Source organism: Silurus aristotelis (assembly GCF_946808225.1).
Source record: "Silurus aristotelis genome assembly, chromosome: 25".
NCBI classification, from domain to species: domain Eukaryota; kingdom Metazoa; phylum Chordata; class Actinopteri; order Siluriformes; family Siluridae; genus Silurus; species Silurus aristotelis.
The window spans coordinates 777,834-802,512 of NC_139598.1; the positions used below are offsets into that span (position 1 = coordinate 777,834).

At 41.6% G+C, this 24,679-nt stretch overlaps 4 protein-coding genes across 8 annotated transcripts in view; 2 read left to right on the forward strand and 2 right to left on the reverse strand.

Moving 5' to 3' along the window:
• The window catches only part of cnksr2a (connector enhancer of kinase suppressor of Ras 2a), a 59,177-nt gene extending 56,299 nt beyond the window's left edge, over positions 1-2,878 (forward strand). For all 4 annotated transcript variants that reach the window (XM_083529604.1, XM_083529605.1, XM_083529606.1 and 1 more), the window contains 2 exons: positions 116-327; positions 909-2,878. In XM_083529604.1, coding sequence (XP_083385730.1) covers positions 116-327; positions 909-1,142 — 446 coding nt within the window. In that variant the 3' untranslated portion in view covers positions 1,143-2,878. The remainder of the gene's footprint in view (positions 1-115; positions 328-908) is intronic.
• A 1,770-nt stretch (positions 2,879-4,648) lies between these two features.
• klhl34 (kelch-like family member 34) lies at positions 4,649-7,794 on the reverse strand. The gene has a single exon (XM_083529633.1). It carries the CDS (start codon positions 7,242-7,244, stop codon positions 5,481-5,483), a length of 1,764 nt encoding a protein of 587 aa, XP_083385759.1. The 5' UTR covers positions 7,245-7,794; the 3' UTR covers positions 4,649-5,480.
• Positions 7,795-9,709: 1,915 nt separating this feature from the next.
• smpx (small muscle protein X-linked) lies at positions 9,710-20,599 on the reverse strand. Of its 2 annotated transcripts, none has more exons than XM_083529649.1 (6): positions 20,447-20,599; positions 19,027-19,194; positions 15,969-16,036; positions 14,046-14,123; positions 13,804-13,939; positions 9,710-12,036 (listed from the first exon to the last, which is right to left on the reverse strand). In XM_083529649.1, exons 3-5 carry the CDS (start codon positions 16,005-16,007, stop codon positions 13,814-13,816), a joined length of 243 nt encoding a protein of 80 aa, XP_083385775.1. In that variant the 5' UTR covers positions 16,008-16,036; positions 19,027-19,194; positions 20,447-20,599; the 3' UTR covers positions 9,710-12,036; positions 13,804-13,813. The 2 variants fall into 2 exon arrangements, with proteins under 2 accessions (XP_083385775.1, XP_083385776.1); XM_083529650.1 differs by lacking the exon at positions 20,447-20,599 and adding an exon at positions 19,686-19,789.
• A 2,044-nt stretch (positions 20,600-22,643) lies between these two features.
• mbtps2 (membrane-bound transcription factor peptidase, site 2) overlaps positions 22,644-24,679 on the forward strand; it is a 7,128-nt gene continuing 5,092 nt past the window's right edge. Inside the window, exons 1-5 of the mRNA XM_083529172.1 lie at positions 22,644-22,873; positions 23,305-23,450; positions 23,777-23,915; positions 24,239-24,342; positions 24,618-24,679. The exon at positions 24,618-24,679 is cut by the window's right edge and continues 66 nt beyond it. Of these exons, the coding sequence (XP_083385298.1) occupies positions 22,799-22,873; positions 23,305-23,450; positions 23,777-23,915; positions 24,239-24,342; positions 24,618-24,679 (526 nt within the window). The 5' untranslated portion in view covers positions 22,644-22,798. The remainder of the gene's footprint in view (positions 22,874-23,304; positions 23,451-23,776; positions 23,916-24,238; positions 24,343-24,617) is intronic.

Here is a 24,679-nt window from a genome sequence, read left to right on the forward strand (position 1 = left end):
ATTTCTGCAAGTCCTTTTAAAGGCCAAACACTGCACTGGTTCATGCCACAGCAGTCTCATTTCCCTTCTGACTGTGATGTGTGTGTTCTTTATGTGTGTGTGGCGCTCAATTCAGGCGGGGTGAATGAGAGGGAGAACGAGCGTCAGTGCCACGCCGACTCTCTGGGAGACCTGTACCGGGCGCTCGAACGCGCCAGCGTGTCTCCTTTGGGTGCGCCGCGTCTCTCCACCCGTCTCGAGCTCAAGCACTCGTTTGTGCGCCGCTGCAACGACCCGCTGCTCAACGATAAAGTGCACCGCCTGCGCATCCTGCAGAGCACGCTCAAGGTACCAGACACGCTGCTGCCGCATGGGTTTTCTGTCTGTGATCGGTTGCGTCTTCGTCTGTCTGCGATGTTGTCCATCTGTCTGATCGTCTCCCGGGCTCGGAAGACAGCGGCGCTCGTTAACGATGGTTTCACCCTCGGGTTCCTGTTCGGTGCTGCTGTCTTGGAGCCTTGTGTGTTTTTTTTTTATTTTTGTCCTTGACGTCTAGTCACATGGCTGCGCTTGGATGTGGAGCAGACGCTAGCTGATGTTAGTCTGGGACTGCTGTGTGCTTGTTCTCTGGCCGACTCCTGTTGCATTGTGGGTGCTGTAAGGAAGGATGCGGTGCAGGGTGGCGGGGCGGCGACGCCCACAGTGTCAGAGGACTCTGGTCAAAGCAGCTGGCATGATGTGTGTATGTGTGTGTGTGTCCACGCTCCGCTAGTCTCGCTTTGTTGAAGTGTGCTGAATCACTTTAACACGTGAGCTAACATCCTCCTGTAACATCCTAACCTGTATTTAATCCCTGGAGAGAGAAACATGGAGAGTGTGAGAGTCTGTAACGTCCGCCCACTCGCTGCTCTGTTTTTGCGCTCTGATAGGACAGAGAAGGCGAGATAGCCCTGATTGACAAGCTGCTGGACAAACCCAAGCTCACATCCTCCGACTTCCAGGAGTGGAAGAAAATGTACGTGGAGCTTTTCTCATCCGAGGACAAGAAGAAGGAACGCCAGCCGAGTCCGCTGTCAGAGACGAGCCCCACCTCCACTCCTGATCCCACGCCTCGCACACCGTCGCTCTCACATACACACTCCTACATCGAGACTCACGTCTGAGTCACACACACACACACACACACACACACACACACACACACACACACACACACACACACACACACACACACACACACACACACACACACACATGGTTTCAGGTTCTCAGGACCGACAGTAGGATTATTGGAAGGAAAACTCCAACTCCCTGAGCTCACACATCCAAACTCACTGATATAACGCAGGTCTAGGGGCAGTTGTTGAAGTTGGTAGTCGTGTCTCTCTGGTGGTATAACGATACTTCAAACGAAAGATCTTAGATCTAAGATCTTCTTAGTTTCATTCTTACACCTTTTCTCTTTTATAGTCACGTATCATAAAGCTTCAGTGACAGACATCAACATCTGCCCTTAGTCGTCTATGATATGTATGTTTGGTTGTAAACTTATTCATGTAGTTTTTCGTAGAGAAACTTGTGGAAACGAATACACTACAAAGAAAAAAGATTTTTACTCTAATAGACATACATGGTTTGTGTTAAAACCACAAGCCTGGACTTGAAACACTGGATTTGTAAACACCGCTTACTGGTTCTGACTAGCGCGGATTAACACTGAGTCGCTAACACACGAGACGGACATCAGACGCTGGATGGATTGCACAAATTTGGACACTGGAACCCAAACCAGAATTTTTTTGTGTGGCAAAGGAAAAAACAGACATCATAATATCATTTTTGAATTTTTTTTTGAAGTTTTTATTCTGAACTTCACATGAGACTCAACACTGCATCATCACGCCTTCTGATTACATCTCCGAAAGTCCAGACAGGTTTTATAAATAGCGAGCTGTAATATCACTAAGCTCGATAACTGAACTGGTACTTAAAATCTGGTAATATTTGAGTAAATATTCAACTGGAAAGTCTTGCACTAGTGACAGAAACACTGGTCTTTGTTTATCACTTTGTTCAAAAAGCTGTATATTAATGTTTTCACCACTAAAATGAACCGAAAAATTGATCTATATACACATTATAATCCCAAAAGTATTTTCCAGCTGGATGTGGTTCTTATTCCTTCAAACTTGAAGACACACAATCGTCTTTGGATGCAATAACATGAAATGTTGCTGTCATTTGAACTAGAAGATCCAAACCTGTTCCAGCTTCATGAAGATCTGCTTTCCACGGGTTGGAAGTGCATGAAAGATCTCCTATTACAGAGCTCCAACCCAATTAGGATGAACGTGAACGCTGACTGCACCCCAGGAACCTCCTCACCTTCTCATCTACATCAGTACCTTTTCGTTTTACTAACACCCTTGTAGCTGAACAAATCTCCAGAAAAATGCTCAGAGATTAATCAAATTGCAAAATACAACACAGCACTCGTTAAAATAACGATTTATACCCTGAATATCTCAGAATTCCCACGTTCCATCTGCAGGACTTTTGGTGCAGATAAAATAGGTGTAGAACATATCTAAAGATCTACATGCCTAAAAGGCTCCACAGTGAGGAGATCAACTTCAATTCTATTTGTATAGCGGACTTTCTTCCAGTCACACCTGCACGTAGACTTCGCTGGCCGAAGCCTGTGATTTCACCATGCGTGGGTTTTGATAGACAATTTGGTTCTGCAGAGAGACTCTGGAGAGAGAGAGAGAGAGAGAGAGAGAGAGAGAGAGAGAGAGAGAGAGAGAGAGAGAGAGAGAGAGAGAGAGAGAGAGAGAGAGAGAGAGAGAGAGAGAGAGAGAGAGAGAGAGAGAGAGAGAGAGAGAGAGAGAGAGAGAGAGAGAGAGAGAGAGAGCGCTTTCTTTTTTCCCCCAACGCCTCCAGCTGAAATGAGAAACGACTCTATAAAAATGTAAAGTAGTTCATAAACACGAGGCACAATTCCTGCACAGGGACTACAGTGATGTGGATTACTTCAGCTCAATCTTACAACAAAAAAAAAACCCCAGTTTCACCAGGACCACTTCCTCTCCACCTGCTGTGACTCTGTATTCTAATGAGCTTCATGAATAATTTATGACATGTTTGTGGCTTCGTCCAATCCCAACACAGGAAAAAGGATACGCACGAATGTGTTAATGTAATGTATTTTTTTTTATTAATTACTCAATATAAGTAAGTAATTAGTAAAAAAAAAATAATCCATCCATTGAGTAAAATTATAACATTATTTATAAATACATTTAATTAATAACATTCATTAATTAATACAATTTCCTGAAAAATTATTTAGTTCATTGATAAAACATGAACTTTATTCTCACAGTCATCCAGCTTTGTTTGTAAATATATATATTTATATCTTATATTCTTATACTGCATGACTCAGATCATTCTACAGTTTATACCATTTTTGTTTGTGTTTTTTTTTTTTTTTTTTTTTTTTGCTGGATGAAATCTTACGTTCCGGACTTGAAGCAATTGAACTGAAGCACTCTGAGGTCCTGACATTTTGTTTATTTTTTTTCCTGAATGTCCTAATTAGAGATGAATGTAAGACAAGATGATGTGTGTGTGTGTGTGTGTGTGTGTGTGTGTGTGTGTGTGTGTGTGTGTGTGTGAGTGTGTGAGTGTGTGTGTGTGAGTGTGTTATAATGTAAATTATGGAAGCACAATGAAGTAGAACAGGATGAATGTTCTTCGATACTTGATTTGATCATGTGACTATCATATATGAAATGTATCTCCATTATCACTCTGTAGATTACGATCAAACTCGGCACAACGTTTGCTTGTCGGAAAGGACCGGATTTACTAGATTGGATTTTATTGCACCTGCCTGTTTTTTTATTCAATGAACTTTTTGCAATGGTGACAATGTTCTGAAAAAAAAAAAACAACCTCAAGACCGATGTGAAGTGAAACCGCATACTGATGATCTACGGATAACGATCTGTTTAAATTAGGCATGGTGTTCGGGAAATGCTGTGAGCACGTGTTGTGTTTAGCTTAATACCTGGCAACTTTTATTTATCATTTCATCATTTATTTAAAATAAAATCTCCAGTTTTGAGGTTCACGTGGTTGAAGTCAATAAAACTTTAAAACTCATGAAACTTTTCTCTGACTGTATATTAATACCTTTTTGCTTGTTATATGGAATTAAATCGTGTGTGTGTGTGTGTTTGTGTGTGTGTGTGGGGTGCTGTTTGAGGATATTGTGATGAAGGATATTCATCATCACTGTTGAAAAACGTGAGGGAACATCTGGCAATCCATCTACCTCCATTCAATGTCCAGATCTAACGGGGGTCCAGATCTCTCTTTATCTTTCTGTCTCTCTCCAAGATACCGTGATGTTTTTGTATCCTTTCTTTATCCTGACCACATTCTGTCTCAGGCCACCTGGTGCTTATCTGCTGTATCCTAACATCCAGAGCATCCGCAGTGTTTCTCCTTCATGCTAATCAACCCCTCCTAGTGCACTCTTTCTCCTTTCAATTTCAACACCACTCATTAATCATTTCATTTATTTTAGCTTATTACGCCTAACCAAAAAAAAAAAAAAAAAAAAAAAAAAGAACTGCATATAATGACTCCAGGGACGATCTCATGCTCCACACGTTTATTCAGGAGCTTTTTTTCAGACTAGAATCGTTTTGCTCAGTATAGGAAGCATTTTATTACATGACTCAAATAAATGAAACATGCAAAATACGAAGTGTATCGTACTTAACATTTGGTAGTGAATTTTTCATTACACAGGTCATGGAAAACAGTGGAAAACGTGCTCCACACCCAGGCAGTTGTTGAGTTTTGACCTGTGTTTTGTATTTGAGAGAACAAAATCTCCCCCTCTTCATTATTCCCGTCCCACACACACTCAGAGACCTTTAATTAACTTAAAGTGCTTTTAAATACCTTGCTCTCGATACTATTTTATGGTTCAAACGTTTTTTTTTTTTTATTCTATTCACTTCCTTTTGTTCGGCTGTTCTTTTATCTGTTCTAGCAAGTCTCCAGTTTGTGTTTCAGGCCAAAAATACATACATGCATACATATATGCACCTGCTTCAGAAGGTCCATATTACACACCATGTTTGATCTGTCCATTTTCATTCCATGCTGTGGTTATTTTTTTTTAACATGGCAAACTCTAGAACTCATGGGACTCTTTTTTCACACTGTCAGTACGACCTCCCATTGCTGTCATGCTCTTCTTATCCTTTACAATACAGGTGCCTCCTGTTCCAAGATTCTTCTGATTCACTACCCTGAAGGTTAAAATCCAGGCTGCTTGTATAAATCAGCAAGATTTTCACTCCACAAGTCAACTCTGGAGACGTAAATACCGATCGAACAACCCGATATCTCCTTATAAACTCAGGCTACGCAAAAGCTCTTCTATGTGTATTTGGAAATTGTTGTTGTTTTTTTTCTTGCTATGTCTCTAGAAGTTCTTGGAGACTCATTTGGACACATTGAGTTCCGCATAACGGTTGAGGCAGCTTATACACTTTTCTCCAGCTGTCATATTCAGGGTCGTACTCCAGCACATCACGAATACACACTTCCTGTCCATCTCGCCACTGCCTACCTCCGAACATCAATACACATCCGCCTGGAGTGACTGTCAAACCGTAGCAGAAGCGATCTTGCAGGAGAGGTTTCAGTCTGGTCCACTGGTTTTCTTTAGGATCGTAGGATTCGATGTCACAAAATGGCTCATACATCCCTAAGAAGGCGTAGAGTTTCTCCTTTATGGCTGCCATCTGATGACCAAATCTGGCTATAGACATAGCAGAGCGTCTTACCCAGACATCATTATCACAGGTGTTAAGAAACAACACTTCCTTGCTACTTTCAGTTTGGCTGCCATGGATGCCACCAGAGATGTATATACCTTTGCCGATTGTGGCACAAGCTTGTCCATGGACAGCGTAAGGTAAAGACACACCACTTCTCCAGCACCCTGCATACATGTTGTACTTCTCGACTGAGGAAAGGGTGGGCTCTTCTCGCTGGCCTCGTCCTCCTATGGCATAGATTACACCCTCCACCACACAGCAGGAGAACTGTGCCCTTTTTTGTAAGAGTGGCTCCATCTCCTCCCAGTGTTCAAACCTAGGGTCGTAGCGCCACACTTGGTCAGACACCGTCATGACTGTCGTCTTCTCACTCTCCCCATCCACTTCCACAACTTCTCCTCCAAGCACAAAGAGGAAGTTTCCTACAACACATACTCCTTGATGCTGGAGCTTCTTTGCCATGTTAATGGGCAACATTTGCAACATCCTGCTGTCTGGATTGTAGCTCTGTATTTGGGTCCGTGGTCGGTCTGCTTCTACACCTCCTCCCACCAGGAGCACCATGTTAGTTGAGGCCCTCAAACTTGTATGGACACTCTGATTTAGAGGTTGGAGAGGGACCTGCAGGTGGTAATGCAAGGCTTTCTCTATCAAGCTGTAGATAAAAGGAGTGCGTAGGGGTGGGTTATGAGAACGCAGCTGGTTAAGATCTTCAGGAGGCACCAGGCCAAATCGTATACGACTGAGTAAAGAGTTACTTTCCAAAGCAGGTAAAGTGTTGCAAGATATCCAATCCAGAGCAAGCTGTAGCAATGCTGTCTCCTTAACCCCTGGTATCTTGTCTGATCCCAACACCTCTCGAAAAGAGTCGAGATTTAGCTCTAGCAGTCCAGTTCTGTCCCCATTGGGACCCAGGAGTCCTGCCATATGTCTTGCAATAAAACTATTAGTGATGGCAAGTGCTTCTGAGAGGCTGTACCGGGCAGCCACATTGGCAAAAAAGCAGCAGTTATCCAAAGTGAGGCTATTCGAGATGTACTCAGTGCAGAGATCCAAAGCATGGGTAACCTGCAGGTAGCAGGAAGCTTCCAGTGTGTCCTCCAAAGTGGAAGAAGATAGTGAGATCCATGAGGTATAAATGAAGTCCAACACCAGTTCGAGGCCAGTTGAGGACACGGCTGGTAGACAGACCGTTTGAGCCTTGGACTCCAAGGTGTGCTCTTGGAATAGTGACCAAAAGTAGTCACTGGAGCAGGCTAGCAAGGTGCGGTGAGCTGGGAACTCCTTGCCTTCAGCTTCCAGGATGATGTCGCACATTCGACCATCTTGCCTCAAGCTCTGGTATCGAGAGAGCAGCCCTTCGCCGTGAGACTTGCTGAGCATAAGAAAGTAACTCATTGCTAACAGAGAAGATGAAGAAGATTAAAAGAAAGTTGAAGCAAAGGGAAAAGAGAAAGGGAAATGGGGGAAGAGAGAGGAAGTTTGTAGTTCTCTTGACCGGCGTGAATCGAGTGTTGCTCTTCATAAGGGCAGCAAAAGGGATGGTGTAGCGCATCGCTGTAGCAGATAAACATGCCAGTAAGATAGATCTCTTTTTCTGCCAGCGGACGGCCCCCAAACACAAGTCTGGCAGGGACAGACGACCGTCCTGTGATCCTCCCCCCTGTTTTCCTGACAGTGGAATGCGGGTAGTACAAACAGAAGGAGGGTAACAGCAAGGAATTTGGGTCACATGGGAAAAAAACTGAAGTATCCACATTTTCTCATTAATTGCAGTGCCCTTTTGCTACAGTCATTCTGGGAGTATCATCGATGATGTTAGTTGTTTGCTATGTAAATAAAAAATAACTAAATGTCAGTAACACATTTTTTGTCTGTTGCGAGTGGTGCCCAAACCCCATTCCACATTATCTCAGCGCCAAAAATAGATACACAGGGTGGATCAGAGGCAGATGAGGACTCAGCCAGAGAGAGAGAGAGAGAGAGAGAGAGAGAGAGAGATTGGAATGATGGAAGAGGAGAGATTGAAAATGTGTAGGGTGATAAAAATAAAAAGACAAACAGAGAAGGAAAAGAAAAGAGGTAAACAAGACATCGACTTGCCCAAATTATAAGAAGTGTGCAGCGAATAAATGGCAGTGTTTGCCGGTGAGCTGGTCTGCCATTCTGATGTTATGTGCCTAGATCTATTCCAGAGCCCTTACGCTGAACTTATGATTTTATTCTGTCATCATCCCTAAATAGTCCCTGGCACACACAGGCCTGAGATGCAACATGATGGGGGAGTCAAAAAAACGAATAAGACGGCTACCAGTGACATTCTCACTCTGTTCTTAACGCCCACAGCAATGTGCACCGTAGATCTTCTGAAATCCTCAAAGCATTCACAATGTACACATCTCTCTGCTCGTTGGTAGAATGAACACTGCAAACTTTATAGAAGAAATTGGTCAAGAAAGGAAGAATTCGAAGCTCACATGCTTGCTTCTGCCTTTGGTCAGAAAATTGATAGATTGCTGTTTTTGATAGCAAAGAACGTTTAGTCCTATCCAGCATATATTTACTTTTTTACCAGGATGAGAGTCAAATGTTTATGTAATCATTCATGGTCCAAACAATACTCCAAACAATATAAAGTATAATAATGTACATATAATGTCCAGATGTTCCGATTTATTTTAATTGAAAAATCCTCCTTTAGCATGAAGAACAGCTTTACACACTTTTGGCATCCGGACAATTTGTTTCTCCAAACATTTAGCTGAAGTACTTTGCCGTGCTTCTTGAAAAACTCGTCGAAGATGTTCTTCACAAGTTTCTTGTTCCTCCCAGAGCTGTTCAGTAGGATTTAGTTGTGGTGAGGTGCAGGTGGTTCCATGATAGATATCACTCCAGACGACTGCTCTTTAAAAAACACTTTACTCAGACGTGTGGCTCATTGTCTTGTTGTACGGTAATGTCGCTCCCAATGAGACGCAGTCCAGACGGAACTACATGGTGATGAAGTGTGGAATAGGAGACATTTTGGTTCTGGACCTTCCCTGCTCCAAAACAACCCTAAACCATGAATCTACTACCTTCATGTGTGGGTGTGGGGGTGAGGGAGTCTGATCACATCTTCTCTCCTGTTCTCCTTCAAACACAAGTTCTTCTGGTAGACAAAAATGTCCCATTTGGACTTCAAACTTTCTTCCACTCTTTTACTCTCACATTACAGTGTTTTTGTGTTTTGGTGCATAGAAACAAAAGGAACCTGCACATGTCTCAAAACCATAAAACACTGTGTTAGCACTTTTTTACATTTTCAATTTTGAGCTGGATCTTCATCTTCGGGAAGAGGGTGAAGTCCGCAGGAGAAAATCTGGTGCGTAGTGTGGGTGCAGAAGTGAGATTGTGTGGATTGTTCTCTGACGATCATCATGCACAAGTTGTCAAAAAGTTTTCAGAGGTTGAGCTCGTTGTAGGTCTTCCTGATCTTTTGCCGTCTTCCAGAGATGTGATGTTCTTCCTCTCTTGAGTCATGAAAATGTCAAACGTACGTCCCGTTAAGCGTCTCTGTGGCAGATTTGCATCGTTTCATGCAGAATTTCACGTTTGCTCTTTGTTCTAACTTGCTTCTAATTCACGTGTGTCAAAACAGCAGCAGTTACACCTTTAATCTCCAAACTTTTGGATACCACCTTGTACACTGTTACTAGAGACACGATAAACCACTACATTGCAGCTGCACTTCTGTCTGAGCTGCTGTTATAGAAAATCAATCAAACCCTCTGGCCAATCACAATACAGAATTTCTCTGGTATGATGTCAGGTAATCATTCGCTCAGGAAAAAAAATATCCACAAAAAAAGACAGGAAATCAGTTATGTGGCATTATATTTTCATTTAGTGTTTATTATTATAATTATTAATATACTTCACGCATGATATCATCATTTTTCTTTTAGCCCTTCAAACTCTGGTCAGAACCTTCAATAAGGACACTTTCATGGATGTGCTGCTGTTCCACAGGAGGAAGAAAAAAAACAACAGTGAAAATGCTCTTCACTGATATTACATTTAAGAGCTAATAAAACAGTGAGAACGTGCTGGAAATTTGGTTCTGTTTGCTCGAAGACAACATGCGATTGCTTCAGCCTCCTACGGCGAGACACTGAGAAATCGTGTTTTTATTGCATGTCAGCCTACACGCTCTCGAACACGAAGCGGAGAACAATAGCAAAGAAAAAAAAACTGCAGTTCAAAGGAAAAGACCATGAAGTATGAAAACGTTTCTTTTTTTTTTAAGTCTCACGTTTGTTCAGAAATAACTGAACTGAGACGACATTTGCTACTATTAACACGAACAACACGGACTAATCACCAGGCTACATCAGGATTCAGCTTCTATAAAAAGGGACTTCACGCATGGCAGTAAAGAAGCTTGCGGAATCAGACCACAGCTAAAATACACACACACACACACACACACACACACACACACACACACACACACACACACACACACACACACACTGATGATTAAAACATTTATTATACAGAGCAGAAGTCTAACTGCTTACTTGCCATTATTGTGTGTATAAATTGTGCAGTATGTGGTTTCCTCGTCAGGTTTCGGTTCTGTACTTTAACACCTACGTTGCAAAAGTTTTTGGTCAAGAAGTTTTACCGAGTCAGAGGTCACGGTATCACTGTCTTCAACATCGGGTATCGTCCACCATCACTGGTGGCAAACACCACGTGGGATGATTGGGGATGCGTCCAAAACGCTTGAGATTTGACCTGGCACGACCTTGTTGCTTTTAACTCTCATCTCTCATCATCATGAGCCAAAATTCATTAGGGTCAGGAGATGGCAGACGTTTGATACCAGTGGCTGGGATTTGGTACAGTGATGACTGATAGGCTGCTGTGATCTATGTGAATAACATGCTTTTGAGTTTTTAAGACCGGATTTGGTTAAATTCTTCACATTTTGTAGAAGGTCCACAAATGCATGACCTTCCAGCTTTTATCCTTCAGTCCCAAGCAGTTTGTGCCTCATTAAGATGGTACAGAGAAACCTACAATAATAAATGTGTGTTGGGGTTTGATTTGGTACTGTAACATGGAGAACCAATCTGGATCATTTAGGACTCGTATGGCTTTCAGTATTTAGGGCAACACACTCTAATCTGGATGGTTATCATTTTTTTGAAGTATCTGGGTCAAGAGAAATCTACAATAATGACTGTTCAATGTAAAATGGAGATCTGGACGTGAACTATATGGCTTGCAGAATCTTGGCCATAAGATGCCTCATTCTCATCTAGATTTTCATTATAGTTTGTGAGTTTTGAGTTAAATTGTGCTTAGCAGATATAAAATAGGTATGTTTAGTTTTGTGATTGTACAGTGATCAGATGTTATGCATCTCTCAGATGGGCTTGGAGATGAATGAGATTCAGTACTTGAGTGTTAATTGGTTCTAGCCTATGTTTACACCAATACGAGCAAGAACTGCATGCTGGGATTTGGTGCTAATACACCCATTACTGCCCTCTAATCTGGAAATCGGGTTTGGATCACTTCTGAGCCGTACTCTTCCCAGCATCATGGCTGAGATTGTTTTTTATCAGCAAACGGATAAAGAGTAAATATAAAGAATAATTCGAGAATATATGTATACGTTTTATTACTGTTGATCTTGGAGAACCAGATTTAGACCAGTATTCACTGCAGCACCTCGAGTGAGGGAAGGACAAGATTCGATAACGAAGTCTACATCTAATTAGAGATGACTTCTGGCATGGGTTTGGAACTATAATAGCTGTTATGTGGCTCTCGTCTTCTAAAATAACCTGAGCCATTCTTGGATCATAATTGTGCCGAGTACCAAGGATTAGAGATAACTGAGATTCCGTACCAGATCTGAAACTGGTTCTAGACCATGAATTCGCAAGCAAATTGGGATAAATGCAGCCTGGGATTTAATCCAGTCTTGAACCAGAAGTAAACTTCGCTATGCAGGTTGTGAAGACGGAAACTGTTGACGAGTTATTGCATTTGGATGAAAGATGGACATCTTGTTTTTTGCCAGTAGCCAGAAAAGCAGGAGTTGATGAAGATTGTCTTAAAGAATCAGAAATGGAATAAGTAGAGCTGGTAGAACTGTCTGTCCTCTTCCTCAACACAAGACAAGGCAGGGCACCTGTTAAAAAAAAACAGTGATGTTTAATTAAATATAACATTATGAGTAGATAATCTACCTGCTGTTTACACACACACACACACACACACACACACACACACACACACACACATTATCATATAGCCTGTGACCCTTTCCATCCATATGTGTGTGTGTGTGTGTGTGTGTGTGTGTGTGTGTGTGTGTGTGTGTGTGTGTGTGTGTGTGTGTGTGAGCACTAGGGAATCATGCTGGGGCAGTCACACCACAGACGGGCTCTCACTGCCCTGCCAAGCTCGGCTCTGTTACTTATATTAATAGACCCTGATCACACTCACACCCTTTAACACACACACACACACACACACACACACACACACACACACACACACACACACACACACACACACACACACACACACACACACACACACACAAGCAGGCATCTTTCTATATAAACTCAAACGTGCTTAAAACATTTCAAACTACTGACACCCTGTGGCCAGAGGTGAACATTGCAGGTTTGAAGGCATTACGCACTTTTAAAACAGGCTGTCCTTTTTTCTGACCTTGCTGTGTGTGTGTGTGTGTGTGTGTGTGTGTGTGTGTGTGTGTGTGTGTGTGTGTGTGTGTGTGTGTGTGTGTGTGTGAAATCTAAATTTTCATCAGTGACACTTGACAATTAGGCCAGGGATCAAAAGTCAGACTAAAATAGATCAGGAATACACTGAATTTACTAAAGGGTGTATTAGAGGGTGTGCATTGGGGAGGGTGTGTATTGGAGGGAGTATTTGAAGGGGGCATATTGGGGAGGGTGCATACGTTCTATCTGTACAGTATATATATTCAAACACCTTTGTGGCTCTTTATAAAATCCCCTCAAGCACACTCCAACATATAGTGGACCATGTTTCCAGAAGGGTGGAGGTTATTCTAACAGCAGTTGAGGACTGAATGTTTCATGGGATGTTCAAAAGAAAGCACATACCAACCTTATGGTCAGGTGTCCACCAGCATTTAGCTATATGGTGTCGATATTATTTTCCTGCTGGGTTTGTTTTTGCAGATTGTTTGGTGGTATATCAGGAGTGGTGTTTTTTTTTTTTTTACGTATTTGAGTAAAGTCATAACCAAAATAAAAATAGAAATGAAAAAAAAAAAAAAACTGGACATGAAAATTGTAGATGTTGAGCTCAATCAGTTAAAGGTGTTTGGTAACCAAACTGCATTCTGAAACACTTCTTCTCGTTTTCATCTTGATTCAAATTAGTTGTAACATCTAGCAAATGTTGCCATTTGATATGTCAAAGGTTTAGGTTTTAGGGTGAAATGAAACAAAGTTGACCAATTAAATGCTCTGGTGCATCTTTAAATTAATTAATTAATAAATTATCCTGAAGTCATCCTGCAAGTGTGTGTAATATCAGGTACGCAAAACATTCCTGAATAGATTTTATTTATATTTTATAAATCCGAAACATTTTTTACTCGCAGAAATCAAGAACATCGCGTCAAAGTAGTTCTCACACAAGACAATCAAGTGGAGATTAGAAGACCAGCCGAGAGAAGGGGGCGGGGCCTCCGGTGGTGTCAGTTAATATTGGAGAGTTTGCAAGAACTTAATGATTCCACATTGATGCCAATTGGCTCATTTGGTAGTTTTATTGGGGGAAAATAAACAGATGGCCTGTTGGCCTAAAATATGGAGCTTCTAAAAAAACAAAAAAAAAAACAAAGGCATGTGGATTCAGAACCAGAACATTTTAAGCTTCTACTGTAGAGCCATACCTAAGTGCGTCTAGTCTTTAGTGACCCATTTGAGCTCGCTTTTCACATTCTTGATCTCAGAAAGGTTAACTGCTGGCCCTGGAAGTTTCACAGCACCAGGAAGTTGTTTCTTTTCTTCTGGAGTGACGGCCGGTACCTGAGAGAAACAGTAGGAAAAGCCATGAAAATGATAATGGCTTTATGTCTGATATGTTTATGTGTGTATTAGTTTTTTTATCGTTTATACTGTATGTGTTTCTGACCTCCTCCGTGTCATCTTTCCTCTTTACAGGATGTCCCGCCCCCGGACGCAGAGCTCCCATCGGAATATTGAGGTTGGCCTTTAAGACAGATAAGGAGAGGAGAAAATGAGAGCGACCTGGCCTTCACCAACCCGGCACTGACCTCACACAGAGCTGAAAGCATGGCCCATGGACGCTTGTATTTCACTCTTCAGTGTAATGCACCTGGGTTTTCTGTGAATGCATTCGCTTCTTTTCCTGCTGCAAATCAAAATATATTTCTAGGAAAATGAGCATTCGGATGCAGAGATAAGACCACAGCGGTCCGGTGTTTATCTCTCCATCACTGCAGGATCCTAAAACTGACTTTCTGTTCTATTCTTCCTGGTTGGATGTGGTGGAACAGGAAGGTATTCATTCGTGGATCATTGTCATGTCTAGATCTTTCAACCAAAGTTATGTGCATTTAAAAAAAATATATGGTTTCTTATTAAAATATACAGCTAGAGATATAAATACTTTGTGACATCATGGTTTCTAGGCTTTTTTTTTTTTTTTGTCCTTAAACCAGAATTTTGGTTCAAAGCAACACCCTGATTAAGGATCCCACAATGCACTGAGGTATTTGGTGCACAAAGATGTTCAGTCTGGTTTACCATCATTGATAGATACAGTGATCAAAGACTATTTAATTAACCCTTTTAAGTGTATTTTTTTTTTTTTCAAAAAAGCCCTCACCAATATATTGATTTTTGTTTTAGTGATATAAAAAACAGCATGTCGCACTGTTTATACTTTTATAGTTACTTTTATTGCAGTGGAACGTCCCCAAAACAGGTCGGTTCCAGCAGCCGCTCTTCAAAGAAAAAAAATCGAACGCAGCTTCATAATGCTGCCAAGAAACCATAAAGAAAAGTGTATTTAAGTCTGCAATTACAAAGTTCTAACACGGAGACTTCCATACATGCTACATCATCCTTTGATCTGTCACCATAGAAACGATAACCTGCATGGCGCTATAAGCGAACACAGCGAACGCCTCTGAAACGTTCCACTGCATCAACTGTAACTATAAACGGATAAAAAATAAGGCAGAGTTTAATTTAATAAATAGTTTCTAATATGAGGAAGTTAATAAGACGCTGCCATAATGAATCTGTGTGTGTGTGTGTGTGTGTGTGTGTGTGTGTGTGTGTGTGTGTGTGTGTGTGTGCTGATCCTCAGCGTATTGCATTTCTTTTTCCCACGTCATATTTTATACCCTTTAAAAATATGAAAGTTCAGAGGTCACAGGAGTCAGAGATCGTCCACTCGAGCTCTCTGCACTCTGCATGCGGGCTGCTCGTCACGTCTCTAAACGTTATTAAGTGTAAATGTCGAGCTTTTTATAGATGACTCGTGTAAATGGAGAGTTTTTACGGAGAAAAAAAAAACGTGTCTATTTTTGGCTGCAGTTTGTATGTGGTTCTGCGCTGTGGTTATAATGTTTTATCCCTCCTTCTCTTCTTCCCTCTCTCTCTTTCTCACCCTGCAGTTGTTGGTCTTTGATACACAACGTTTTGTGTGATGGGGGAATTGGGAGGCAGATTTGATCCGGTCTAGTGAGCAGAACTTCACTCATACAGTCTGCACGTGTCTATTTTTATACGCAGAGTGTTTACTGAAACATTTTATTTGCAGCGACTTGGAGCAAAAGCATGAGTGTTGTATTTCTGCAAGTATTTCTGTACACCATCAGGCTCGATGTGACGCTGCTGTGACGCCACGTGCTAGAAAAAACACGGATTTATGGCGATGAACAAAATCTTTGGAAATTGAGGTTGCTTTTGAATAAATTATTAAAAAAACCAAAAACAAATATTGGTGCTCTTTTTTTCTTCCAAAACAAAAATATTATGAAAGGAGTCCACACACATACACACACACACAAACACACACACTTACCTGTAAAGCTTTCACGTTTGTTGTTGGTTGTTTAGACATTGTGCACACAGGCCGTCCCTTCGGTCCTCCTGCAAAGCGAACAGAAAGACAACAAAGGCATTGAGGAGTTGGATTTAAACTCGTCCCCTGGCCTCTGTGTGTGTGTTTGTGTGCATATGCATCTAATTGTGTGTGTGTGTGTGTGTGTGTGTGTGTGTGTGTGTGTGTGTGTGTGTGTGTGTGTGTGTGTGTGTGTGTGTGTGTGTGTACGTGTGCAGTGGTGAAAAGTTCGGTCATTGTCGACTTTCTGGTGCTACGGATAGTCTTTCGGTTGCTAAGCGACTCCTGGTGTGAGTCCTGGCCCACCTGAATCATTCATGGCACATGGGCTTCAGGTTAAGAACCACACACACACACACACACACACACACACACACACACACACACACACACACACACACACACACACACACACACACTAATATAGTTAATTACTGTAATTATCTTACAGCTATGGAGCAAATACACACCTATGTGTTATAATATATTATTCACTTTATTAGGAAGACCTGCACACCTGAACTCATTCGTTATCTAATTATCCGATCGGCCAATCGTGTTGCAGCAGGGAAAGGTATATGACGATGAAGCTTCAGATTTTCATCAAACTTTGGAACCTTATAGAATGCTGCGGAAAACAAAAAACATCTGTCGAGAAGAAAGAGGACATACTGGTTCAAGCAACTGGAAATCTCAACTCTTTCGATCTGTGCTGAGCAGAAAAGCAAGTCCGAGTGATCGTATTACGGCACGACTGAGCAGGTGCACAGGTCTACTTTCATTAATTCTACACTTTTCTTTGAATAATATTTTATCGTAATCTGTTAACTGTCATTTTATTTTTAATCCCTTTCCACGCCGATTAAACACGAGCTTTGGATTAGAAGCACAGCGTCGGAACCTGCAGAACCTGTCCATGACCTGATAAAGCACACCTTCATAGAAGTTCCAGATTACAATCCTGTCATTTCCATAATCTCCATGAAACTCATGCGGAAACGTCCTTATTTCACTGCATGCCTTTATTTCTCCAGCACATGTAAACGAGGCTTTGAGACTCTCTGAAGTGTGTTTACTCAGAAGATCAGGAGGCGTGAGATGGAGAATATCTGCCCTGGGACAGGCTCCTGGGGCGGGGCATGGACATGGTCACGTGTCACCTTTTACCTTGGTCAGCTGTGGGTTGCTATTTGAGATGTGCATCACATTTTCATGAGTGGTTTTGGTCTGTCAGGGTTTTTTGTGTTCTGTTTTTACTCAGAGAGAGAGAGAGAGAGAGAGTGAAGGAGAGATGAGGGCTAACAGCCTTAGCAACTGCCATCACCAGGTTGTTTATATCAACACTGGAGCTTTGGGACTGAACACAGTGAAGTATCAGGCCTCAAGCTTAGCTATATTTATCTTTAAAAGACAGAGAGAGACGGTAAGAGAAAAAGAGAGAGACAGAAAGAAAAAAGGAGAGAGACAGAAAGATAAAGAGATAGACAGAGAGACAAATGTAGATAAAGAGAGAGGGATAGAGAGAGCAGCTGTCTGATACACATGGTCTTGACTCACCCACACTCCCAAAATAAAGATAAGGAAGGAAAAATTTGACAGATGATTAGTGCAAAAGTTTGTACCCCCTCATTTGCACTGTCCTACGAATTCTTTATATTTTTATCTTCAAAAAAGTTTGTGATGCAACACCACATGCAAATAAAATAAAACAATAAACAAAAAAGGATAATTCTGTATAGAGAATATCGTTTCAGGAAGAAACACCATTTACAGACGTTTCTTTCAAGTTCTCAAAGACAACAGGTTTTTAAAACATTGTTTTAGCTATCAGACCATGTAATGAACGTAATGAGAACATTCCAGAATCGAGTGTCACCTGCTCTGTTGTTAGTCTAACGGCGCATTAATCGATCTGAACGCTGCATTAAAGAGTGCAAAAGCACCTTTGAGTTTTTTAACAATAGGGCCGTGTACGTCAGGAACCTCCTCAACAAACACACACTGTTTATTATGCAAAGCAGCTCCAACTCCGGCTCGTAGCCTGACAACCCCTGTGTCTCTATTTACATCCAAAACTCAAACTGAGTAATAAGCTGAATTTAAAACAGCCTGATTTTCCTACATTTAAACTCAGAGGACTACATGTTCGATCGGATGTCAGACCCTGGGGCCTAAAGGGCTTCGCCTCATGATTCTTTCAGGTTTTAACATTTTAAAGTTCAACATTTTGACCTTTAAAATGGTCAAATCAGATAAACATTTTTTTTACATTTTATTAACATTTTTAAACATTTAGTTTATAAAGTTTTCTTTTATAATATTATTATAAAAAAACGAGGTAAGAGCAATAGTTTTTTTTTTTATAAATGACTATGCAGACTGTAGATTTTATACATACAGTTTTTATATTACAGTTTTTAAGTGTTTTCAGCTCATTAAAATTTTTTTTTAATTAAAAACATAAGTCAGGAATAATCATCTAATTCTTGATATTTTTTATCATTTCCTGGATGCTGATTTTATTAATTATATAAAGATGTTCAATGTATAAATGTATGTATGTAAAATGAAAGTTAAATCAAGTTTCACATTTATTTTTATTTAAAACATTTGTTTTTGCATTTGCTCCTGTTCAGGAGGCGGGGCTACACTTTATCTCCGGTTGTGATGTCACAAAAACTCTTTCCAAATTATCATTAAAATACGTCAAATAAAATATAAGCAGCACTGAATCCTGTGTGTTCAGCTAAATATGAGCTAGGTGGCTAATAACATTTCTATACATATAGCGTATATATATATATATATATCAGAATAAAAGTAGTATAATAAATAGTAAGTGGCCATACTCTCTCTCTCTCTCTTTATCTCTCTCTATCTACTATATATATATATATAAAACGAAAAGGGATCAGTCATAACTTCAACACACACACACACACACACACACACACACACACACACACACACACACACACACATAAACATCCACGCCAGCGACACACTCCGAGTCTCTTACCTCCTACAGCTGGAACGTTGTAAAGTTTTCCGTTGTGGAATGATCGGTTCAGGTCTGGATTAGTTGTTAGTCTATGTCCTCCACAAGTCGGTCCCGTGTGGTTCTGCGGTGCTGCTCGCTGGACTTCGTCCTCCCTCTGCCCCCCTCGGTCTCTGGTCTCTCTTTAGGCTATAGAGTGGTAAAGGGATTCCTCTCATATCTGGGATTTGTTCTCACTATAAATAGCAGCGTGATGCACAGAGAGGACCTGCTTTCTGTCCAAGCTGCTGGAAACTTCATCGAACTCTTGTCCTACATACGACTCACTGCCCAACGTTTCATACACGTTTATACACATCTACATACATTAAACCGTGGGCCTGTTCTCTCTGTTTAACATCAAAGCCTTGCTTAATACAATCAACAAACAAAGATACGCTTAAAATCAGATTTTTTGAGTTTTAAAGCAGCCTTTGAGGATTAAACTCGAGCCCGAGTGGCTCGAGATCATATTATTGGGCTAAATTTAGCCAAGCATAGCCTACATCAAAAAGGAATATAGAGCATCGTTCTGCTCCATAAGACCAAACCATATCCTCTCTGGGAAACAGACAGAACACCCTGTAGAGCACCTATAAGTAATGGCACCCCTCTCCTCCCTTCTTTCTCATGAGTTTTACCTGTAGTGATGTCTGTGTCTCTGTGAGATGGTCTGTCTTTTTCTCCTTCCTGTAAAACTCGCTCCTTATTAAGATCATGACCCATTTAAAGCTCTGGTAAAGCAGAGCCGTCAGGGAAACGTCTGATTGGTGCAGGGTTTGACATGACAACCCGTTCCCAAGTGGTATCGGTTCCGCAGTGATTTCAGAACCGAGCTGTTTTTTTTGTTTTTTTAGTGAATCAGGTCAGAGTGTTTACTGTGTAAATAAATATTGTATGTGTAACGTCTTGAACTTGAATATGAATTTCTTTAGTAATAAAGCTTCATGTCATCTACTAAAACTATGTCACTGCTCCAATGCATTATTTATTTATTAATGAGAGTCACATGACATTTTCATCCATTTATAGGTACAATTTTGTGGTATTAATTCATTGAGGTATTAATGCTCCTATCTTCTCCAGCTTCTGTTAATTATCTCTCGAGACACAGTAATGCAGTCATTTTGTTAACACAAAAAACATACAGCGAAACCACAAACGTTTACTGTAGAAGCAATAATACGAGAGATCAATATTGTGCAGTTGCATGAACGACCGTGAACTGCTCTTCATTAGCGTATTCTCACAGGTGTCATGGACCAGTCCTGGAGGATTCTTCTCCTTCTATATTATTTAGCATCACATACACACTCTGATCTCACTAATCACGATCACCTCTATCAGCTCAATCCCTGACCTTCCTTTAGCTTTCATTCCACACCTTCTCGAGTGTTCTTACCTAACGTCTGATGAAAGACTGCTGCTCGGATGTGTTCCTGCGTTCCTCTCTCTCAGGGAGCTTCACACCGTCTGAGCTCTCATGGCAAAACCTCCCATGGTGACAGGAGCACTATGCAAATTCACACCTGAGCTCTCCACCTTTACCTGGCACTTACTAAACTTCCTCCTTTACCTGAGCTCTCTAAAGCACTCACACTGTAACACCTACAGACACTTTGCAGCCAATCAGCAGGTTTTATAGATGTGTCATTGATAGGCTTACAAGCATTATTAATAAAATCCCTGGTTTGGTTCATGCAAACTACTGATAAAGTAATCCCAAATCTTTTTTCATCTCTCTCTATCTATCTCTCTTTACTTTATTTGCCTCACATGACCTGAAATACATACTGTGTGTATTTCTATATTTCTATATACATCCTTTTTGTTATATTTTCTGTGCACTTGGATCCCAAGTCCATCTTTTTTTCTCTAAAAGCTCTGTTTTACATATTCAGATTAAATATAAAGTACATATCGTATCGCTTTTTTCCCCCATATCATTTGTTTCATTCCATTACCTCCTGTCACCACAAGGAACTGCTAAACCTGACGTTTCATCTCCCATCAATAATGTGATAATGCACACGATATAATCCTGCTGTTTGTCCTGTCTAACACACCGCTCACTGTCTCATGCTCTTGTTTCTGGAAGACCTTGTTTCTTCCTCCTGCCTTCATTTCCTTAGAAATCTCACCATGCTGAATGCCATTCCAGGGAATTTTCACATATGCAAAGAATGAGGTATGGCGAGCTTAACCTCAGGCTACAAAAGCTGGGAATTCTCAGCCTGAAACACCACGGATGGAATAAGTGCCAAACATTGTTCTAAATCTATTCATTATTTCAGTTTCACATTTTAGCACACTATATGTTTATTATCATTTCATCTGCAATAAAACAAAATATAATTTTTACATGTCAAAACATGATACATAGGAGAGTGCAGTAGAATAAATTCACTCTTGTCATATAAACAGGACAACAGGAACATCATGGCAGAAGGACATAAAGGTCACATGGCTACATTCTGGCAACCGGGTGGTGGGGCAGCAAAATATTTGGAGGCAGCAGGTGGTTGGGGGGGGGAGAGATAAAATGCTCTGGAATGGCAAGAATTTAGGCGAGCAGCAGGGAGGGTTAAGAGGTGGCAGGGGGGACTGAGGGTACACAGGGTTTTGGGCAGCAGAAGGTGAAGTTAATGTAGGATGTGGGGAGGAAGAGAGGAATGTGAAGTGTGAATATAATTGTATGGGGTGGTCAGTTGTTGAGGACAGGCAAAGGTCTGGTGGCAGGAGGTGCTGGAATTATATGGACTTTGTGGGATTGGGGGCAGCTGGGTATTGTGTGGCAGTAGGGTGATAGAAAGGAGCAGAGAGATAAGTAGAATGGTGTGGCAGCAACATTTTGGATCGGCAGGGTTTTACTTTGGGGTTGGCAGGGTGGTAGGTGTGTCTTCTGACAAGATGGTAATGAGGCTGGGGACTTTTTTTTATATGTATATATTCCCGGGGCATTTGGTTTGGGGTGATGGAGGTGGGTTCTTTGGGTTGAAGGGGTATTGGGTTGGGACTGTTGTAGGTGGGTCTTGTGGGCAGCATAAAGTTATTTTATTTAAATGTCATTTAGTTTGATCCTCGTCCCCCACGATCCTGTCGCCGGTTCACCACTGTTCCTTTCTTGGGGCACTTTTGATAGATTCTGACCACTACAGACCAGGAACATCCCACAGGAGCTTCAGTGTTGGAGACGCTCTGACCCAGTCGTCTAGACGTCACAATTAGTCAAACTCACTTCAATCCTTACACTCGCCCATTTTTCCTGCTTCTAACATCAACTTTGAGGACAAAATGTTCTCCTGCTGGCTAATAAATATTTCCACCCACTAACAAATGCCATGATGATCATCAGTGTTCTTCACTTCACCACTCATAATGTCATTATGTCCTATTGTTATATCTGATCGATGTATTAATATATAAATATAGATGAATATATATACACAAACGATGCAGAGTGTACATCAGGAATCATGATGTACAAATAAACGGTATTTTTTGTTCAATTTAAATAAAAACAAATCAGAATCGATTTCTCCGGTAGCGACTAGTCGGACTGATCCACTGACACATCCGAGTTCCAGTAGGCGTCCTGCGTCATGTGACGTCATTACGCAAACCCGGAAGCGGCACCTTGCAGTCTGGTCGGTGTTGTGTCGTGTTTTCGTCTCTGTGAGTGTCCGGATCCGCGGATGTGTGTTTCCGGGCAGCGCGTGCCCTCGGCTTTGGTTGTTCAGTGTTCAGTGACGCGATGATCCCAGTGTCGGTGGTGGTGTGTGTGATGGGAGGATGGTGCTCCGTTTATCTCATGGACACTCTGCTCAGGGTAAAAACAAAATTATGGCCGAATACCAACCGACACGTAGTGCTCTTTGTAGGGCGCAAGAAGAGAAGCGTTAAACACGTGACCGAAGGGCGCTATGAGAGGGAACATGACGGGGATTGAATCAGTCTTTGTTGCAGCTTGTGTGATGTGAAAAATAATTCTTTCACATTTTCATCATGTTAAAACATTGCGTTTATGCATTTAAATCACGTGTCAGGTGTGTCAGCGTTTAAGGCTCTGGGTTACTGATCGGAGGTTCGAGCCCCGGTATCGCCAAGCTGTTACTCTTGGGGCCCCTGAGTGAGGCCCTTAACTCTCTGTGCTCCAGGGCATTTGTATCATGGCTTCCTAACATCACTGTGATATGCAAAGAATTTCACTGTGCTCTAATGTACACATGACCCTTTATTTTGTGTGTGTGTGTGTTCCAGTCATCCAGCTCAAAGATCCGTTATGAATCGTGGCTCTCGTCCAGCGGTGTGTCTCTCTCGCCATTCCACATCCGCTGGCACACCAGCCTCTTCAATTCACTCTTCGCCAGATGTGCACGTCTCAACCCCCTTTTCCTTTATATATGGTACGAACCGGCGGAAGATTTGAGGTCGTAAACTGTTTAAAGGAGCAGTTTGTAAAGTTTGGCGCCCCCTTCTGTCTATGAGCTGAAGTTTAATACAGGCAGACTCAAGGTGGTTCGACGATTATTTCAGCCTCAAGCTTCATACAGAAGCGCTTAAATATGTCCTCCATTTGCAGGAGGATTCGTTGCAAGAGAAACGTCTGATTTTTTTATAATCTTAATAAATAAACTGCAACTTTAAATTGGTCTGTTGTGTTTATTACTTTTACCTTTTAAGTACACAATACTAAACTGAACAGGTAAAAGTGTGTGTGTGTGTGTTGCAGGTTCAGTGCCGGGATGGTGTTCGGTGTCGTGGCCATGTTCGGCTCGGTGCTGCTGCTCGCTCGGACTCTGCTCCAGACTCTGGCTCAGATGATGGCTGAGACTCCGGATGGATCCCACGAGCAAGTACTCCAGGTGGTGGTAAGTGGTCCACACACACAACAACTTTGTGGTTTTTGACTTGTAACTTTGGTGATACTGGTCCCTGAACCTTGCTAGCGAACCGAACACTTCTTTATCCAAGGCAGCAGATGATGTAAAACATGCACACGCGTCTCACCGACGTTTCTGAGATAAATTTCAACGCGTGCCATCACAAAGCTCGATCCTGTGAACCAATAGAAAACAAAAAAGGTTGGGGATGTAAGGACGGTTTTTTAATTTCAGTTTTTTTATTGTGTGTGTGTGTGTGTGTGTGTGTGTGTGTGTGTGTGTGTGTGTGTGTGTGTGTGTGTGTGTGTCAGGTTCCGGGGGTAAATTTGCCGGTCAGTCAGTTGGCCTACTTCTTCATCGCTATTCTGGTCAGTGGAGTTATACACGAGTTTGGCCACGGGGTGGCAGCACTGAGGTAACAACCAGACTCTGGAATTTTAGAAAAACCTTTATATATATATATAATGTGTTTACATTTCTTATTATTATAACACATAATAGTGATAAAAGTATTATTATATAGAGCAGCTCTTGTTCTTATTTAAAACAATTAAACAAAATGTTGTTTTAAAGCTAGGGGGCCTCACATCTTGACCTGGTGTGTGTGTGTGTGTGTGTTCTGTCTCTCTCTCTCTCTCTCTCTCTCTCTCTCTCTCTCTCTCTCTCTCTCTCTCTCTCTCTCTCTCTCAGGGAACAGGTGAGGCTGAATGGCTTCGGCATGTTCCTGTTCGTGATTTACCCCGGAGCGTTCG

Excerpts from the sequence above, each read along its gene's own strand:
- klhl34 (XM_083529633.1), bottom strand. The coding sequence starts at position 7,244 with ATGAGTTACTTTCTTATGCTCAGCAAGTCTCACGGCGAAGGGCTGCTC.
- smpx (XM_083529649.1), bottom strand. The coding sequence starts at position 16,007 with ATGTCTAAACAACCAACAACAAACGTGAAAGCTTTACAG. Across the intron at positions 14,124-15,968 it reads CAAACGTGAAAGCTTTACAG|GCCAACCTCAATATTCCGAT; the intron begins GTAAGTGTGTGT and ends TCTGTCTTAAAG. Across the intron at positions 13,940-14,045 it reads GGAAAGATGACACGGAGGAG|GTACCGGCCGTCACTCCAGA; the intron begins GTCAGAAACACA and ends TGTTTCTCTCAG.